The sequence below is a fragment of the Drosophila novamexicana genome, unplaced genomic scaffold, assembly GCF_003285875.2.
Source record: "Drosophila novamexicana strain 15010-1031.04,08,12 unplaced genomic scaffold, DnovRS2.1 tig00001353-arrow-arrow-pilon, whole genome shotgun sequence".
NCBI classification, from domain to species: domain Eukaryota; kingdom Metazoa; phylum Arthropoda; class Insecta; order Diptera; family Drosophilidae; genus Drosophila; species Drosophila novamexicana.
In genome coordinates, this window is record NW_020824851.1 from 180,532 (window position 1) to 201,252 (window position 20,721).

A 20,721-nucleotide genomic window follows, 5' to 3' on the forward strand; every position below is an offset into this window, starting at 1 on the left:
GCAGGGGGAGGACAGTGTGGTGTGCTGTATATGATTGTGGTTAGCGGTGTGTGGGTGGGGGGGGGGGGGGGGGGGGGGGGGGGGGGGGATGGGTGTGGGTGTGGCGGAGTGGGGCAACGGTTCGGCAAGTAGAGTTGTGTTTCGGGAACACACATTGATGAGGCCAAATTTCTGTGATTCGTCATCTAAATAGGTTTTATTCAAAGCACTCACACGCACACTCGCACACACATACGCACACTCACATTGGTGTAAAATTACAACGTATTACATGCACGCACACGCACACTCGCACACACACACACATTGGCACATTGGCATTTGCAATTTCTGGCAGCTGCCGCATAAAATTATTAAATAAATAAAAAAAAAAAAACAAAATGAAGCAAATTTTTAAGAAACTAACAAAAATAGAACTTAAGTATAATAAAAAAAAATACGAATTTTATAATTATTGCTTAAAATTGAGTTAAATAAAATAAATATCTAAGTACATTCAAATAAATTTTTCTATATTTACGTGAATTTAAGAATTAATTATAATCAGATATTTGAAGAGATATCGAACTTGTTCAACGCCCTGAACAAAAAAAATCCTATTTATAAAGACATATTTATATTTTTACTTTTTATACCCTGAACCCATTAAAAATGGGTATAAGGGTATATTGTATTTGTGCAAAATCCAAATGTTTGTAACAGGCAGAAGGAAGCAACTCCGACCCCATAAAGTATATATATTCTTGATCAGCATCAATAGTCGATTCGATCTAGCCATGTCCGTCTGTCTGTCCGTCCGTCCGTCCGTATGTTTGAACGCAAGGATCTCAGAACCTATAAGAGCTAAAGACTTAAGATCCGATAATCGATAACTTACTCCGTTCCAAGAAATCGATAAAAATCGATATCGATATCCTGTTTTTTGGGTAATGTTGGTAAATAATAAAACTTGACATATAGCTTCTAAAATAGAATATATATATGATATAGGATTTTTCTTCATGGTTTTCCCTCTAGATTAATGTGGCATTCAAATCTTAACACAGATTTTTTAGTCGAAATGCATGTCCAAATCTTACCCCAAGATTCGTATATAGACATGGGTCAAAATTTACCACCCCCATAACTCGGTCAAATCTCATCCGATTTTCACGAAGTTTGGCTTTTTCTTCATGGTTTTCCCTCTAGATTAATGTGGCATTCAAATCTCGACACCGATTTTTTGGTCAAAATGCATGTCCAAATCTTACCCCAAGATTCGTATATAGACATGGGTCAAAATTTACCACCCTCATAGCTCGGTCAAATCTCATCCGATTTTTACGAAGTTTGGCTTTTTCTTCATGGTTTTCCCTCTAGATTAATCTGGCATTCAAATCTGAACACCGATTTTTTAGTCGAAATTCATGTCCAAATCTTACCCCAAGATTCGTATATAGACATGGGTCAAAATTTACCACCCCCATATCTCGGCCAAATCTCATCCGATTTTCACGAAGTTTGGCTTTTTCTTCATGGTTTTCCCTCTAGATTAATGTGGCATTCAAATCTCGACACCGATTTTTTGGTCGAAATGCATGTCCAAATCTTACCCCAAGATTCGTATATAGACATGGGTCAAAATTTACCACCCCCATAACTCGGTCAAATCTCATCCGATTTTCACGAAGTTTGGCTTTTTCTTCATGGTTTTCCCTCTAGATTAATCTGGCATTCAAATCTGAACACCGATTTTTTGGTCGAAATTCATGTCCAAATCTTACCCCAAGATTCGTATATAGACATGGGTCAAAATTTACCACCCCCATATATCGGCCAAATCTCATCCGATTTTCACGAAGTTTGGCTTTTTCTTCATGGTTTTCCCTCTAGATTAATGTGGCATTCAAATCTTAACACCGATTATTTGGTCGAATGCATGTCCAAATCTTACCCCAAGATTCGTATATAGACATGGGTCAAAATTTACCACCCCCATAACTCGGTCAAATCTCATCCCATTTTCACGAAGTTTGGCTTTTTCTTCATGGGTTTCCCTCTAGATTAATGTGGCATTCAAATCTCGACACCGATTTTTTAGTCGAAATTCATGTCCAAATCTTACCCCAAGATTCGTATATAGACATGGGTCAAAATTTACCACCCCCATAACTCGGTCAAATCTCATCCGATTTTCACGAAATTTGGCTTTTTCTTCATGGTTTTCCCTCTAGATTAATGTGGCATTCAAATCTCGACACCGATTTTTTGGTCGAAATGCATGTCCAAATCTTACCCCAAGATTCGTATATAGACATGGGTCAAAATTTACCACCCTCATAACTAGGTCAAATCTCATCCGATTTTCACGAAGTTTGACTTTTTCTTCATGGTTTTCCCTCTAGATTAATGTGGCATTCAAATCTGAACACCGATTTTTTAGTCGAAATTCATGTCCAAATCTTACCCCAAGATTCGTATATAGACATGGGTCAAAATTTACCACCCCCATAACTCGGTCAAATCTCATCCGATTTTCACGAAATTTGGCTTTTTCTTCATGGTTTTCCCTCTAGATTAATGTGGCATTCAAATCTCGACACCGATTTTTTGGTCGAAATGCATGTCCAAATCTTACCCCAAGATTCGTATATAGACATGGGTCAAAATTTACCACCCTCATAACTAGGTCAAATCTCATCCGATTTTCACGAAGTTTGGCTTTTTCTTCATGGTTTTCCCTCTAGATTAATCTGGCATTCAAATCTGAACACCGATTTTTTAGTCGAAATTCATGTCCAAATCTTACCCCAAGATTCGTATATAGACATGGGTCAAAATTTACCACCCTCATAACTCGGTCAAATCTCATCCGATTTTCACGAAGTTTGGCTTTTTCTTCATGGTTTTCCCTCTAGATTAATGTGGCATTCAAATCTGAACACCGATTTTTTAGTCGAAATTCATGTCCAAATCTTACCCCAAGATTCGTATATAGACATGGGTCAAAATTTACCACCCCCATAACTCGGTCAAATCTCATCCGATTTTCACGAAGTTTGGCTTTTTCTTCGTGGTTTTCCCTCTAGATTAATCCGGCATTCAAATCTGAACACCAATTTTTTAGTCGAAATTCATGTCCAAATCTTACCCTAAGATTCGTATATAGACATGGGTCAAAATTTACCACCCCCATAACTCGGTCAAATCTCATCCGATTTTCACGAAGTTTGGCTTTTTCTTCATGGTTTTCCCTCTAGATTAATGTGGCATTCAAATCTCGACACCGATTTTTTGGTCGAATGCATGCCCAAATCTTACCCCAAGATTCGTATATAGACATGGGTCAAAATTTACCACCCCCATATCTCGGCCAAATCTCATTCGATTTTCACGAAGTTTGGCTTTTTCTTCATGGTTTTCCCTGTAGATTAATCTGGCATTCAAATCTGAACACCGATTTTTTGGTCGAAATTCATGTCCAAATCTTACTCCAAGATTCGTATATAGATATGGGTCAAAATTTACCACCCCCATATCTCGGCCAAATCTCATCCGATTTTCACGAAGTTTGGCTTTTTCTTCATGGTTTTCCCTCTAGATTAATCTGGCATTCAAATCTGAACACCGATTTTTTGGTCGAAATTCATGTCCAAATCTTACCCCAAGATTCGTATATAGACATGGGTCAAAATTTACCACCCCCATATCTCGGCCAAATCTCATCCGATTTTCACGAAGTTTGGCTTTTTCTTCATGGTTTTCCCTCTAGATTAATGTGGCATTCAAATCTTAACACCGATTATTTGGTCGAATGCATGTCCAAATCTTACCCCAAGATTCGTATATAGACATGGGTCAAAATTTACAACCCCCATAACTCGGTCAAATCTCATCCGATTTTCACGAAATTTGGCTTTTTCTTCATGGTTTTCCCTCTAGATTAATGTGGCATTCAAATCTCGACACCGATTTTTTGGTCGAAATGCATGTCCAAATCTTACCCCAAGATTCGTATATAGACATGGGTCAAAATTTACCACCCTAATAACTAGGTCAAATCTCATCCGATTTTCACGAAGTTTGGCTTTTTCTTCATGGTTTTCCCTCTAGATTAATGTGGCATTCAAATCTGAACACCGATTTTTTAGTCGAAATTCATGTCCAAATCTTACCCCAAGATTCGTATATAGACATGGGTCAAAATTTACCACCCCCATAACTCGGTCAAATCTCATCCGATTTTCACGAAATTTGGCTTTTTCTTCATGGTTTTCCCTCTAGATTAATGTGGCATTCAAATCTCGACACCGATTTTTTGGTCGAAATGCATGTCCAAATCTTACCCCAAGATTCGTATATAGACATGGGTCAAAATTTACCACCCTCATAACTAGGTCAAATCTCATCCGATTTTCACGAAGTTTGGCTTTTTCTTCATGGTTTTCCCTCTAGATTAATCTGGCATTCAAATCTGAACACCGATTTTTTAGTCGAAATTCATGTCCAAATCTTACCCCAAGATTCGTATATAGACATGGGTCAAAATTTACCACCCTCATAACTCGGTCAAATCTCATCCGATTTTCACGAAGTTTGGCTTTTTCTTCATGGTTTTCCCTCTAGATTAATGTGGCATTCAAATCTGAACACCGATTTTTTAGTCGAAATTCATGTCCAAATCTTACCCCAAGATTCGTATATAGACATGGGTCAAAATTTACCACCCCCATAACTCGGTCAAATCTCATCCGATTTTCACGAAGTTTGGCTTTTTCTTCGCGGTTTTCCCTCTAGATTAATCCGGCATTCAAATCTGAACACCGATTTTTTAGTCGAAATTCATGTCCAAATCTTACCCTAAGATTCGTATATAGACATGGGTCAAAATTTACCACCCCCATAACTCGGTCAAATCTCATCCGATTTTCACGAAGTTTGGCTTTTTCTTCATGGTTTTCCCTCTAGATTAATGTGGCATTCAAATCTCGACACCGATTTTTTGGTCGAATGCATGCCCAAATCTTACCCCAAGATTCGTATATAGACATGGGTCAAAATTTACCACCCCCATAACTCGGTCAAATCTCATCCGATTTTCACGAAGTTTGGCTTTTTCTTCATGGTTTTCCCTGTAGATTAATCTGGCATTCAAATCTGAACACCGATTTTTTGGTCGAAATTCATGCCCAAATCTTACCCCAAGATTCGTATATAGATATGGGTCAAAATTTACCACCCCCATATCTCGGTCAAATCTCATCCGATTTTCACGAAGTTTGGCTTTTTCTTCATGGTTTTCCCTCTAGATTAATCTGGCATTCAAATCTGAACACCGATTTTTTGGTCGAAATTCATGTCCAAATCTTACCCCAAGATTCGTATATAGACATGGGTCAAAATTTACCACCCCCATATCTCGGCCAAATCTCATCCGATTTTCACGAAGTTTGGCTTTTTCTTCATGGTTTTCCCTCTAGATTAATGTGGCATTCAAATCTTAACACCGATTATTTGGTCGAATGCATGTCCAAATCTTACCCCAAGATTCGTATATAGACATGGGTCAGAATTTACCACCCCCATAACTCGGTCAAATCTCATCCGATTTTCACGTTGTTTGGCTTTTTCTTCATGGTTTTCCCTCTAGATTAATCTGGCATTCAAATCTGAACACCGATTTTTTAGTCGAAATTCATGTCCAAATCTTACCCCAAGATTCGTATATAGACATGGGTCAAAATTTACCACCCCCATAACTCGGTAAAATCTCATCCGATTTTCACGAAGTTTGGCTTTTTCTTCATGGTTTTCCCTCTAGATTAATGTGGCATTCAAATCTTAACACCGATTATTTGGTCGAAATTCATGTCCAAATCTTACCCCAAGATTCGTATATAGACATGGGTCAAAATTTACCACCGCCATATCTCGGCCATATCTCATCCGATTTTCACGAAGTTTGGCTTTTTCTTCATGGTTTTCCCTCTAGATTAATGTGGCATTCAAATCTTAACACCGATTATTTGGTCGAATGCATGTCCAAATCTTACCCCAAGATTCGTATATAGACATGGGTCAAAATTTACCACCCCCATAACTCGGTCAAATCTCATCCGATTTTCACGAAATTTGGCTTTTTCTTCATGGTTTTCCCTCTAGATTAATGTGGCATTCAAATCTCGACACCGATTTTTTGGTCGAAATGCATGTCCAAATCTTACCCCAAGATTCGTATATAGACATGGGTCAAAATTTACCACCCTCATAACTAGGTCAAATCTCATCCGATTTTCACGAAGTTTGGCTTTTTCTTCATGGTTTTCCCTCTAGATTAATCTGGCATTCAAATCTGAACACCGATTTTTTAGTCGAAATTCATGTCCAAATCTTACCCCAAGATTCGTATATAGACATGGGTCAAAATTTACCACCCTCATAACTCGGTCAAATCTCATCCGATTTTCACGAAGTTTGGCTTTTTCTTCATGGTTTTCCCTCTAGATTAATGTGGCATTCAAATCTGAACACCGATTTTTTAGTCGAAATTCATGTCCAAATCTTACCCCAAGATTCGTATATAGACATGGGTCAAAATTTACCACCCCCATAACTCGGTCAAATCTCATCCGATTTTCACGAAGTTTGGCTTTTTCTTCGTGGTTTTCCCTCTAGATTAATCCGGCATTCAAATCTGAACACCGATTTTTTAGTCGAAATTCATGTCCAAATCTTACCCTAAGATTCGTATATAGACATGGGTCAAAATTTACCACCCCCATAACTCGGTCAAATCTCATCCGATTTTCACGAAGTTTGGCTTTTTCTTCATGGTTTTCCCTCTAGATTAATGTGGCATTCAAATCTCGACACCGATTTTTTGGTCGAATGCATGCCCAAATCTTACCCCAAGATTCGTATATAGACATGGGTCAAAATTTACCACCCCCATAACTCGGTCAAATCTCATCCGATTTTCACGAAGTTTGGCTTTTTCTTCATGGTTTTCCCTGTAGATTAATCTGGCATTCAAATCTGAACACCGATTTTTTGGTCGAAATTCATGTCCAAATCTTACCCCAAGATTCGTATATAGATATGGGTCAAAATTTACCACCCCCATATCTCGGCCAAATCTCATCCGATTTTCACGAAGTTTGGCTTTTTCTTCATGGTTTTCCCTCTAGATTAATCTGGCATTCAAATCTGAACACCGATTTTTTGGTCGAAATTCATGTCCAAATCTTACCCCAAGATTCGTATATAGACATGGGTCAAAATTTACCACCTCCATATCTCGGCCAAATCTCATCCGATTTTCACGAAGTTTGGCTTTTTCTTCATGGTTTTCCCTCTAGATTAATGTGGCATTCAAATCTTAACACCGATTATTTGGTCGAATGCATGTCCAAATCTTACCCCAAGATTCGTATATAGACATGGGTCAGAATTTACCACCCCCATAACTCGGTCAAATCTCATCCGATTTTCACGAAGTTTGGCTTTTTCTTCATGGTTTTCCCTCTAGATTAATCTGGCATTCAAATCTGAACACCGATTTTTTAGTCGAAATTCATGTCCAAATCTTACCCCAAGATTCGTATATAGACATGGGTCAAAATTTACCACCCCCATAACTCGGTAAAATCTCATCCGATTTTCACGAAGTTTGGCTTTTTCTTCATGGTTTTCCCTCTAGATTAATGTGGCATTCAAATCTTAACACCGATTATTTGGTCGAAATTCATGTCCAAATCTTACCCCAAGATTCGTATATAGATATGGGTCAAAATTTACCACCCCCATATCTCGGCCAAATCTCATCCGATTTTCACGAAGTTTGGCTTTTTCTTCATGGTTTTCCCTCTAGATTAATCTGGCATTCAAATCTGAACACCGATTTTTTAGTCGAAATTCATGTCCAAATCTTACCCTAAGATTCGTATATAGACATGGGTCAAAATTTACCACCCCCATAACTCGGTCAAATCTCATCCGATTTTCACGAAGTTTGGCTTTTTCTTCATGGTTTTCCCTCTAGATTAATGTGGCATTCAAATCTCGACACCGATTTTTTGGTTGAATGCATGCCCAAATCTTACCCCAAGATTCGTATATAGACATGGGTCAAAATTTACCACCCCCATAACTCGGTCAAATCTCATCCGATTTTCACGAAGTTTGGCTTTTTCTTCATGGTTTTCCCTGTAGATTAATCTGGCATTCAAATCTGAACACCGATTTTTTGGTCGAAATTCATGTCCAAATCTTACCCCAAGATTCGTATATAGATATGGGTCAAAATTTACCACCCCCATATCTCGGCCAAATCTCATCCGATTTTCACGAAGTTTGGCTTTTTCTTCATGGTTTTCCCTCTAGATTAATCTGGCATTCAAATCTGAACACCGATTTTTTAGTCGAAATTCATGTCCAAATCTTACCCCAAGATTCGTATATAGACATGGGTCAAAATTTACCACCCCATATCTCGGCCAAATCTCATCCGATTTTCACGAAGTTTGGCTTTTTCTTCATGATTTTCCCTCTAGATTAATGTGGCATTCAAATCTTAACACCGATTTTTTAGTCAAAATTCATGTCCAAATCTTACCCCAAGATTCGTATATAGACATGGGTCAAAATTTACCACCCCCATATCTCGGCCAAATCTCATCCGATTTTCACGAAGTTTTGCTTTTTCTTCATGGTTTTCCCTCTAGATTAATGTGGCATTCAAATCTGAACACCGATTTTTTAGTCGAATGCATGCCCAAATCTTACCCCAAGATTCGTATATAGACATGGGTCAAAATTTACCACCCCCATATCTCGGCCAAATCTCATCCGATTTTCACGAAGTTTGGCTTTTTCTTCATGGTTTTCCCTCTAGATTAATGTGGCATTCAAATCTGAACACCGATTTTTTAGTCGAAATTCATGTCCAAATCTTACCCCAAGATTCGTATATAGACATGGGTCAAAATTTACCATCCCCATAACTCGGTCAAATCCCATCCGATTTTCACGAAGTTTGGCTTTTTCTTCATGGTTTTCCCTCTAGATTAAACTGGCATTCAAATCTGAACACCGATTTTTTAGTCGAAATTCATGTCCAAATCTTACCCCAAGATTCGTATATAGACATGGGTCAAAATTTACCACCCTCATAACTCGGTCAAATCTCATCCGATTTTCACGAAGTTTGGCTTTTTCTTCATGGTTTTCCCTCTAGATTAAACTGGCATTCAAATCTCGACACCGATTTTTTGGTCGAAATGCATGTCCAAATCTTACCCCAAGTTTCGTATATAGACATGGGTCAAAAATTACCACCCCCATAACTCGGTCAAATCTCATCCGATTTCCACGAAGTTTCGCTTTTTCTTCATGGGTTTCCCTCTAGATTAATCTGGCATTCAAATCTGAACACCGATTTTTTAGTCGAAATTCATGTCCAAATCTTACCCCAAGATTCGTATATAGATATGGGTCAAAATTTACCACCCCCATATCTCGGCCAAATCTCATCCGATTTTCACGAAGTTTGGCTTTTTATACCCTGAACCCATTAAAAATGGGTATAAGGATAAATTGGATTTGTGCGAAAGCCAAATGTATGTAACAGGCAGAAGGAAGCAACTCCGACCCCATAAAGTATATATATTCTTGATCAGTATAAATAGCTGAGTCGATATAGCCATGTCCGTCTGTCTGTTCGTTAGTATAAGAGCTAGAGAAATTTTATATGAAGATGCTCCTGGCTCCCGCGCAGATCGAGTTTGTTTCCGATAATCGATAACTTACTCCGTTTCCAAGCAATCGATAAAAATCGATATCGATATCCTGTTTTTTGGGCAAATTTGGTAAATAATTGGAGCTAGAGTCACCAAACTTGACATACAGCTTCTAAAATAGAATATATTTATGCATTTGATGTGGGAAGAAGAGGGTTCAGGGTATTCCCTAGTCGGGAGCTCCCGACTAGAACCTCTTACTTGTTCAATATATTGTATTATTTACTTGACTTTTATTATTATACTTCTGTTTCTCAAATGGTCAAAAATTGCTGACAGACATTCGAAATTATTGCAAATTCTTATTACAATTGAAATTTAAATGGCGTTTTCTTATTGGAAATTGTGTAGAATGTGCCCGTTAGATTAATTTGAGGTTTAATTTAAGCCATAGATGGCGCTTTTATCTTATTGGACCGCTTGCAATTCGTTTTTATTAATTGCCGTCAGAGGGCCTTAGCTTATGTATTTTATAGCGTTCGGTTAATTAAATTTAAGTAAATCCAATTATATTAATTGCTTGCTCGAATTTAATTTAAGTGTGTATTACTAGCATAATAGAAGGCTTCGCTTTACTATTTTTTTATACTCTACATTACTTAGCTATAATTTAAATTAAATGGTTTATGAAGGGCATATTAATGTGGCTTTGTTCAAAAACAAAAAACAATAGAAAGAAATAGTTTACAACAATAAATGCGAGGCTTTTGAATTCTAGACATTTCAAAATTTAGATAGCGAATACTGTAGAGGTTGTCGGATATATAAACATGTTTTATAGCAATTAACTAACAACATCAACGTATGCGTGTCAAAGGCTGGCTGATGTATTAAATTATCCAAAACGGAATCATAGTGGAATGACACAATATTTAATGCAATTGTGGAAAACCTAATAGTTTGCCTAGTTAATTAGCAATAAATTTAAATGGAATCAAGTCCTGCTGTATTCCAAACTAAATACAATTTGCCTTAAAGACAATGGAAAAGGTTTCAAATCAGAGACAACAGTTAAAAAGTACAACAGCCAAGTGACTACTGTAGCAGTCAGCAATTGAAACGAGTTTTGTAGCTATGAACTAACGGATCACGTTGTGTCTGCTAAGAGCTGAATGCTATATGGAGATCACTGCGTGCGTGTCAAGAGCTGCCTGCTATATCAACTCACTGCAATCATAAATCGTGGTGGAATGACACCTCAAATATTTTAACGTCCAATGGAAAACCTTATTAATATAAAGATAAATGTATTTAAAATAAAATTAAATTTTTTAAAAATGCGAAAGAATTTTAAAGAAGACAACAAAGTTGAACCAATGAAGTGCGCCTTTTATTTATACAATGGTATAGCTATCATAATCAATGTAGTATTATTGGCGGGCGGCAAAAAAAATAGTCTGTCTGTGTGTGTGTGTGTGTGTGTTTGTGAGTGTTTGTGAGCGTGTGTGTGTGTGTGTGTGGTTGTGTGTGCGCGTGTAAATAATGATGAGGTTATTAAAACTAAATGCATTGAATTGTTTGTTTTCAACTGACAATCGACACAATATCGACAAGCGATGCGAATGTAAGGTAAAACCACATAAGTGTTTATATATATATATATATGGATGCTTATTGCCGTAGACTGCATGCTAATGCTACTCCAGTTACAGTTGCAGTTGCAGTTGCAGTTTCCCAGACCCGGACAGAGACGCGGCGAGCACACAAATGTGTGTGCGTGTGCGACACGGCGGGGCTGTGGGGCGTGCTGCAAGTGCGGCTGCGGATGCGTTGAGGGGATTTGAGGGGAGGATGTGCGTCTGTTATCAGGTCAATTTGGAGCGTTTCTTGGCAATGGCATCCTCGACGGCGCGCAACTGTTTGAGCAGCTCCTCGCGTCTCGATTTCTTGCCATCCTTGTCCTTGTCCTTATCCTTCTCTTTGTCTTTCTCCTTCTCCTTGTCCTTGCCATTGTCCTTCTCCTTGTCGGAGTCTGGCGAATTGGCTGGCGACACAAGCGCCGACACACCCACCATGTTCGATGGTTTCTTAATCTCAATGGAAATGGGTGAACGTTTCTTGGTTGATTGTTCAGTGGCTGCAACAAAAATTGAGGATCGATCAGTTGGCATTTTGCGGTTGATTCGAGCATCACATCCGTCCGGCTTACGTTTTTTGATTAGTTTGCGCTCGTTGAGCGCCTTGTCTGTGGCACGTACACGCTTCTGTGGCGTCTCGTGCGAGCCCGATGAGCTGTCCGATGAGGAGGAACCCGATTCCGAATCCGAATACGAAGTATCTGAGGAATCTGTCCAAGGCAGCGGCGCCTTTAGGTTAGAAGTTGTTCATTTCAATAGCGTAGCATCAACACATACCTGAATCTGATGAGCTGGAGCTACGACGACGACGACTCAATTTGTCAAACTTTTTGGGCGCCGGCGAAAGCTTCTTGCGCTTGGAGGCGGGACTGTGTGCGCCGCCGCCGCCGCCGGCGCTGCGCTTCTCCAGCGCAGTGCGCTTGTATGCAGAGGAGGCGCTGCCCTCTGCAAAGAAAAACCCGAAGATATCCATGAAGAGGGGCTGCCAAATTGGGCAAATCGAATGATCTTCACTTACTGGACGTGCGTCTGGGACGTCGCGGTATTTGGCTGGGCGAACGGGCGCGTCCGGCTGCGTGGCGACGCGTTGCGGAGGCGGTCATCAGCTTGTGCGCATAGCGACGCTTGTGTTCAGAGGCGCTGCTGGAGCGCGATGAATCAGAGCTGGAATCGCTCTGTGAGCTGTTGGAGCTGGAATAGGATGTGTTACTGCTGTAGCTGCGGCGATCGCGGCGTCGTCTGTCGTCGCGCTCGTACGACGGACCACGTCCAATCGATTTGGAGCGCATCCAGGGATCGCTCCACTCATCGCCGCGCCCAACAGCCTCCACACGCTGAACGATTACCTCGCGTGCGGGCCGCAATCGTCGATCATCCTCGTACTGTGGCATTCGATGTGGCGGCAGTTCCCGATAGCGCGCCATGCGACCATAAACGTCCACATCCTCGTATGGGATGGGCGGCATGTACGGGGAACGGTATCGATCTAGCGGCTGGGCGTACATTGTGTACACCGAGGGCAGGAGGGTGCGCGGATTGCCATGGCTGATGGGATTATTGGGCGGCAATTCGCGCACAACGCTGGGTGAACTGCCGCGCTCCTTGAGATAATATGGATCCTTTTCCAGTTCATCGGGCGAGAGGGTTAGATTCATTTTCTTATCCTCAAAGTCCATGTCCTGCTCCTTGCGCTTGTTCGCCTTGCGCATCATCTCCTTGGCGGTGCGCAGGCCACGCTCCCAGGCATTCTCCACCACCACCGGCACCTCGGGCATTATCAGGCCGCTGCGCGCATCATGATGCCCGGCGACACCGGTGCCCGCCGCATAAATGCCGGCATGATGCAGTCCGGCGGCGCTGCGATGATGCAGCGCAGCGGGACGTTCGTTGCGATAATCGTGATAGTCACCGGCAGGCGTGACGCCTGCCATGTGACTGTTATAGGCACTGCCGCTGGCTACTCGCGAGGAGCTGCTGGCCCCGCTGCTGCTTTGCATCGGCACGGAGCGCACCAGGCTCTCGAACATTGTGTAGTTGCCCTTGTCGGTGACGCCCGGATGCAGGAAGCGACAGCTCATGCCCCAGGTGCACTGGCCGCGCGTATAGAAACGACAGACGGGCTTCGGCTCAGTCTCCTCTGGTCGTTTCTCATCCTCATCGGATACCTCGCCTTCCTCCAGCTCCTCATCCTTTTTCTTCTTTTTGGCACTGTCCGAACCAGCCGCCTCGTCCTCCTCACCGTCCTCACCCACCTCGCCATCGCCGTCCAGCTCCACCACTTTGCCATCATCATCGTCATCATCATCATCAGCCTTCGATGGCGGCGACTTTGCCTGTCCGCCTTTTTTATTCACGTCATTCCCATTGCCATTGGCAGACGCATTCGCGGCGCCTTCCGCCTCGCCGTCCGTCTCCTTAATTTCTGGACACTCGCCCTCCTCCGCCTCGAAATCGAGCGCATCGTCGTCGTGAGTCTTGACCAGATCATCCAAGCCGTTGGCGCCCTCCAGATCCTGTGAGCATAAGCCAAAAATGCAAGTATGATTAAATGTCTGCCGGATTCCCGATTGGAAGATTTAATGTGCTTAGCGCCGAGCTGCCGTTAAATATATATATCTCCCAATTACACACACACACACACACACTTTTACATACAAGTTCACCACAAACTTTCAACTCTATGAAGTAGCTCCGCTTCTTCCCTCAGCCTCACACTATGTATATATGGATATTCTTCAGGAACTTCGGAGTTTATAGTCCGATCAATGAAGTTAGCAGGACGTAAATACAGCATCCGAATGTCTGTACATACTAAGTGGCAATGTGCTGCCTTTTTATCGCCCCCAGTTTGGGGAGAATGGAGCGAGGTAGCCAAAGAATGAAATATTCTCAGTAGGTATACGAGAATCTGCAAGCCAAATTAGGTGTCTTTAGCTCTTAAATCCCATCGAGTTTTGTTTAAAAATCGATATTATGGAAATGGAGCGACATAAAAAAAAAAACCGACTCGTTCTGCGTTCTACAAGCGTGTATATATACTTATATCAAAGTTTCTGTCTTTGGTTCATATAGATAGAACGTTGAGCTCATCATTCAGAATAAGGATATATATAATATATATATATCAATATAAGAACACAAGCGATATGTCATATCCGTCTAGTCGACAAAAAATTGATCTACAAATACACATACTCCATCATATAGCTCCATAGAAGGAATCAGTCAAACATTTTGTTTTTCAATATAACTGGACCAAACAAACTTTGGTGTCCTCCCAAAGCGGACTACTCTGTGGCATGGCTCGCACAGTCGGACAGCTTAGACAAGTCTTCAGAGACTTTCCTTGCTCCTTGCGCTGATTTCAATATAGAAACTTTTCTATACTATGCCGAGCGTATGCTGTTATGTATATATAGAGATTGGCATTTTTAGTTACCATTTTATCGTCTGTTGATTGCTGGCTGGAAGATTTGTCCTCCTCGCTGCGATCCTTGCCATTGAGTGTGGGGGAATCTTGGACAGCGGGCAGCGAGTCATTGGAAATGGCGCCCTCCTCATCGTCATCGACGTTTGTCGAGTCCTTGGACGTTGCCTGCTTGTCCATATCAATGTCGCTCACATCGCTGAGATCCTCGTGGCTAATATTAAGATCGACTGCCACCTGATTGTATAATCGCTCTGGGCTATTGCTTCGGCTGCGGCTGCGACTGCGCGCCGAGTTCTGAGGTGATTTGCTGGGCGAAACAGAGACCGCGGTGGCGCCATCTGCGTCCTCATCGGCATGGACATTGGCGTTATCTTTGGCAATGGCAACGGGCACGGCGCGCCCATCGCCGTCGCCATCGCCATCCACAGCAGCTGCGGGCGATGATGCTTTTGCTTTATCGTCGTCGTCGTCGGAGCTGGAGCTGCTGCTGCTGGAGCTGCTGCTACTGCTGCTGCTGCTGCTGCTACTGGAGCTGCTGCTGCTGCTGCTGCTTTTGCCCGGACTCTTCTTCTTTCGCTTGGTGCGCCGCTGACGGCTGCGACTGGATCTGGAGCTGGACCCGGACGAGTTGCTGTTGGAGCGCGTGCGCACGGCCTTCTTGGCACCGCCCTTGGCAGCAGCATTGTCAGCATTGCCACCGACCTTGGCATTGCCATCGCCCCGAGCATTTCCATCGCCATCGCCATCGGCGCTGCCATCGCCACTAACCTCGCCATCGCCACCGGCAGCTTCACTGGCATCGCCATCGCCATCGCCTTCACCATCGCCACTGAGGTCGCCGTCGCCGTCGCCCTGCCCGCCGCCTGGACTGGATTTCATCGTGGAGTCCTCATCGTCGGCTGTTATCTTTGTGGGCGTCGATGGGCGCGAGTTTGACGGCGATTCAGACGACGATCTGGAGCTGCCGCCTGTGTCTTCCGACTCCATGCTGACGCCCATAACTCAAACAGCGCTGCGGGCTGCTTCTCGCCGGTGTTCGCCTTGATTGTCTGCGAAGGATGTCGAAGATTAGATCGGACGAACCAAGCCGAATGCAAATATAGAACATATTTATTCGTTATCTTTGGCAAATATGTTAACGAATTCCTATATAACAAAAAAAAAAAAAAAAAAATTGGACTTCGGCAAACCGAAGTTTTGGGGTTTCTCCTCTTTTTTAATCCTCTTGTAAACAGTTGTGCAACGTTGATCCTTCGGGGGAAATGAGCGAAGGGAAAGAGAGACAGAGACAGAGTGGGAGGGAGAGAGAGAGAGAGAGAGAGAGAGAGAGAGGGATTTTGTATATATACTGAGAATTGCATTGTAGGAATTTGATTCGAGTTTTTAAATTGATTCGTAAGAGGTTAAAGAAGTAGTTACCTCATGTGCCAATACGGGTTTTTGCATAATTCCACCTGCAAATGTGGAACATTGGTGGAAAACGTTTGAATGCAACTATTTTGCTTCTTTTTCTTCTCGAACAGCTAATTTCTAGTTTCTCATTTCTAACGATCTTTGTACAAATAGATTTAAAGGAGTATTCCACACATTCGTTGATTCCACTCTCCTTGGTGGAAAATGGCTGTATTAACACTTATTTTCAAAGCTCTACATTGTAGATTATAATATTCGCCTATTGAGACATATTTAACACACGAATGAAGAGACGCTGCGGCTCTATATTTTCCTCCGATCGACTTTACTCATTTTCAAATATGAAAATAACGCAAAACCTGCTTGGTAAAACGGACAAAATGGGGCAAAATCCACTGATATTATATATGTATATACATATATTATAATGAATTTCATGGGTTGGCTCTCATAGCATTTAGTTGCATTCAATTGCTATTAAAAGATCGATTCGGTGATGAGAGAGTACAAAACAAGACAAAACAAAAAAAAAGTTCTCAAAAAGTGACAGAGCCAGCTAGAAATTCTATTTGACAGCCAGATTGACATTTGGTTACGTTAAAATAAATTCTTTTTAGCATATTTTTTTGATGGTAACCCTTTGCAGACATAAAAGCCAATTGAAACTTATTTTCAAGTTTGAAATGATTTCTTGGTATGATATCATACGATACGATATCAAGCACAAACGCGTACAACGAACCACGTTCGATTGGACACAGCCCCATGAAACTAATCTAGCAAAGGCAACAGATAAATGGAATATGACAGGAACTTGGTTATCAATATAAGACACAACAACAAAATTAAAGAGCCTAACGAAAATATGTTTAGTCTTAACTCAAAGATCTGTTGCAAGTTAGGACTAAAGAGAAAATAAAGAGTCAGCTATTTTCTGGCTAAATTTGATTATTTTGAGGAGTCGTCAGCGGCAAAAAGTTGAGTTTTTAAATGGATTTCGCCTTTTTTGGCTTCTCAGTGAGAAGTACGTACTGGAAATCCTATCTATAGCCAATTTGTGCCAATTCAGCTGTGTTTAGCTATATTTATCAGGGATTTTAGCTACTTTTTTTTTGAGGCGGCATTTGGCAACACTGGTTGTAGTGAGAATTGTGCCAATGCAAGGTCAAGTACGGGGGCTTAATGGGTTAACGGTACATATTTTATATGTGCATGTACAATTTACTAAGTTCTTCTTCTTTACTTGGGTTCCAAATATGCATTTTGTGTGTCGACTATGCATTTATTTTGTTCACTGAAAGGATTTTTTTTTTTGAGGGGGGGAAGAGAAAAGTTTTGAACGTTAAGATTTCTGTTCACTTTGTTGAATTCTTACCTTCATAATTGTACTTTTACTTTTTATATAGTTTATTTAAATAGTTTTTTTTTTTTATGTGTGTGTTGTGATTGTTTACTTTAAACTCGTATATCGACTTTACGCGAACAAAAGACAACAGAGAGTGAGCAATAATTTACTGAATATAACAATTGTTATACGAATCTGAATAATACAAGAACTACGTTTGCTCATGTCTCGGGGCTACAAATAAATACAAGAAACACAAACACACACATATATAAATATAAATATATATATGTATAGCTATATATATATATATATTTAGTATATATACGCACACACACACAGATTACTTGTATATGACATTCGACATCTCATATACGTTTTTAGTGTTGTTGGTATTTTTTTAAATTTTTTTTATTTGCTTCTGCGGTATTTTTTTGTACATTTTTTGTTTCGCACTTTTCGCGACCGACAAAGTTGTTGTTGAAAACATTTAAACAATTGAAACTGAACTGAATCGCATCGCAGGTTTTACTCTCTCAGCGAAAGACAGTAGAGAGACGGAGCATTCCGATTTTCAAGCACAACTTTTTCACAGAATTCACAAGTCTTATACGATTTGTTGAAGCGTTATACATTAGTCTTTTGATTTAATTATACTTTTTTTTTTGTTATTTTTTGATGTGTGTAAACCACTTTTCTTTTTTTTTTTGCACTTACGTAGTGTTGGAGGGGAAAAATAGAATACTTGAAAATATATATATATCAATTGTTGGTTGTAATGCAAATGTGCACAATTTGTTGTTGTTGCTCACCTAAACGCAATTGCCGCAGTTGCAGGCGTCGCTCCTCCTTTCCCTATCACTTCCTCTGTCGCTAGTCGGCGTGTCCAGGCCAAATAATAAAAAAAAAATCTATCAGCAGGCTCCGGCTCCGGCTTCGTGTAAAGTTGTATGCGTGAACGTGCCTCTGTGTTTTATGTGCGTGTGTGTGCGCCGTCGATTGCTTTCGTCAATTTCTCCCTCTTTGCTTTTCCTGCGTGGCCCGCCGTTAAAAGTTTGCAGCTTGGTTTGCAATATTGCTGGCGCTTGGTTAAAGCTTTTACCTGTTCCTTATTGAGTTCTATTAAATTTATTGATATTAGCGTGCGACTCTTTTTAAGCAGAAATTCTTTTGTCACAAACGATGCCGCCGCAACTGCAGAAAATATTAGGGCTGAGCAACATTGCCTAGTGCTGCGCTCGATGGTACTATCGCATGTTCGCCTGTTTGACTATCGATATTTAATGCCAACTGTCGATGAGAGCTGCACTTTTATTTAAACCATTTAACGTCTATTTTTGTTTATTTCAATGCATATATTTATGTATTTAACTTATAGTCTTCTACGTAGCCCATAGCTATGCACATTGCCTGATGATAGACATATATATTATTGTGTTTTTATTAAAACTTTTGTGTGTCGCTAGCTGTGTCATGTCAGTCAAAGTGGCTTTTTGTTTCGTTTCTATATTTGAACTGTGGAACCTACACCTAACAAATACAAAGGCCATTGGTGGTGCCTTCCCATGGCCATTTAAGTTATCGATGCTTGTGCATTTATGGAAATGTAACAATCGCACTATCGATAACTGTTTTGCAACTCTAGCGAAATGCAGCTGTTGAACGGAACGTTACGTTGTTTTCAAGCGCTTCACGCTGCCAAATTCAATCTCAAATGCCTAGTTCGCCCGTACCCAGCAGCTGCACGATGCAACCGCTGTGTGGAACAGCACAGCCGTCATTATGCGAATGTGCCTGCCTTGGCTCTGAGCCACGATCAATTCGATGGACCCACACCCGATGCCAGCCGATCCCCCCTTATCACAATGCACGGCTTGTTTGGCTCCAAGCAGAACTGGCGCAGCGTTAGCAGAGCTCTGGCCAAGCAGACCAATCGTCGCGTAAGCAAGTAAACATCCATGTATTTGCGGAATGCGTAGCCTTAAAATGCACACAATTACAGGTCTATACGGTGGATTTGCGTAATCACGGCGACAGTCCGCACGCGGATACGCACAACTCGGACGGCATGACGGCGGATTTGGTTGCCTTTACGCAGGCCAATTCGATACCCAAAGCCTGTCTGATGGGACACAGCATGGGCGGACGCGCTGCCATGCACTTTGCCTTGAATAATGTGTGTATAAAGATCTTCAAGGACAGGGAGAGGGGGAGAGAGAGAGAGAGAGACGTGGCGACTTACCTTACGTTTCTTTTTGCCTGCAGCCTCAACTATCGGACCGCTTGATTGTGGTGGACATTTCGCCTGTATCCATTCCCAGAACAATTGGCGAAATGGGAAGCATTTTTGGTGCCATGAAGGATGTTTCGCTGCCCGCCGATTTATCATTGTCAAAGGGCCGTCAGGCTGCCAAGGAGATGCTCCTGCAGACCGTTGGCCGTGACTCGGTCGATTTTATTTTATTGAATCTGCGAAAGAGACCACAAACCGGCGAGTATGTCACAAATTGCGTGTGTCTAAGTGTCAGTATTGCTCAATGCTACAAACTCATACAGATTTTACTGGACCTGCAATGTGGATGTCCTGCATAACAGCCTGTCTGGCTTTACCCATTACGGTGCACATATAGCTAATCTGCCGGCATTCACGGGACCCACCACCTTTATCTGTGGCACCCACTCGCCTTATATGAAGTAAGTTCAACACGATCCAATAAAAGTATCAATTTGTATCTCTCTCTCTCTCTCTCTCGCTCGCTCTCTCTCGCTCGCTCTCTCTCTCTCTCTCTCTCTCTCTCTAATTCAGTCCCGACGATTGGCCCGAGGTGCTGAAATTCTTTCCCAATGCCAGCCTGCATTGGCTGGACACGGGCCATTTGGTGCATCTGGAGGAGCCGCACAAGTTCATCGAGATAGTCACACAGTTCCTTAACGAGCCTTAACTAAGAATAAACTTTCTGAAACAATTTGCCAAATTATTATGTCTACACTAATCAGAGCGAGATTGCAATAGAATTTAGAACGAATTCAAAAAAATAGAAGCGAAATGAGTTCAAGTTCCGCCTCTCACCCGACAATGCGATGTGTCTGGGATCTTAATAAAGCAACAACACTTGCACATTTCAAATGTAAATTTAATTCTCTTTCTCATGCTTGGATTTATGTAGTAAAGACGGCTTT

The 20,721-nt window shown here is 41.5% G+C and overlaps 2 protein-coding genes across 3 annotated transcripts; one reads left to right on the forward strand and one right to left on the reverse strand.

Moving 5' to 3' along the window:
* Window positions 1-11,236: 11,236 nt before the first annotated feature.
* On the reverse strand, window positions 11,237-18,810 carry LOC115767205 (zinc finger CCCH domain-containing protein 18). Of its 2 annotated transcripts, XM_030711398.1 has the most exons (7): window positions 18,644-18,810; window positions 18,354-18,573; window positions 14,793-15,832; window positions 12,372-13,866; window positions 12,131-12,298; window positions 11,926-12,063; window positions 11,237-11,853 (listed from the first exon to the last, which is right to left on the reverse strand). In XM_030711398.1, the coding sequence occupies exons 3-7, from the start codon at window positions 15,780-15,782 to the stop codon at window positions 11,582-11,584; spliced, it is 3,063 nt and encodes a 1,020-aa protein (XP_030567258.1). In that variant the 5' UTR covers window positions 15,783-15,832; window positions 18,354-18,573; window positions 18,644-18,810; the 3' UTR covers window positions 11,237-11,581. The 2 variants fall into 2 exon arrangements, with proteins under 2 accessions (XP_030567258.1, XP_030567257.1); XM_030711397.1 differs by having other exon boundaries at window positions 18,354-18,810.
* A 225-nt stretch (window positions 18,811-19,035) lies between these two features.
* On the forward strand, window positions 19,036-20,668 carry LOC115767234 (protein ABHD11). Its single transcript, XM_030711435.1, has 5 exons — window positions 19,036-19,481; window positions 19,544-19,717; window positions 19,807-20,036; window positions 20,098-20,235; window positions 20,348-20,668. Exons 1-5 carry the CDS (start codon window positions 19,191-19,193, stop codon window positions 20,481-20,483), a joined length of 969 nt encoding a protein of 322 aa, XP_030567295.1. The 5' UTR covers window positions 19,036-19,190; the 3' UTR covers window positions 20,484-20,668.
* Window positions 20,669-20,721: the final 53 nt, after the last annotated feature.

Coding starts and splice junctions, on each gene's coding strand:
- LOC115767205 (XM_030711398.1), bottom strand. CDS start 15,782: ATGGGCGTCAGCATGGAGTCGGAAGACACAGGCGGCAGCTCCAGATCG. Junction 13,867..14,792: donor AATCAACAGACGATAAAATG/GTAACTAAAAAT, acceptor TTATGCTCACAG/GATCTGGAGGGCGCCAACGG. Junction 12,064..12,130: donor CTCCAGCTCATCAGATTCAG/GTATGTGTTGAT, acceptor TGCCTTGGACAG/ATTCCTCAGATACTTCGTAT.
- LOC115767234 (XM_030711435.1), top strand. CDS start 19,191: ATGCAGCTGTTGAACGGAACGTTACGTTGTTTTCAAGCGCTTCACGCT. Junction 19,718..19,806: donor TGCACTTTGCCTTGAATAAT/GTGTGTATAAAG, acceptor TTTTGCCTGCAG/CCTCAACTATCGGACCGCTT. Junction 20,236..20,347: donor ACCCACTCGCCTTATATGAA/GTAAGTTCAACA, acceptor TCTCTAATTCAG/TCCCGACGATTGGCCCGAGG.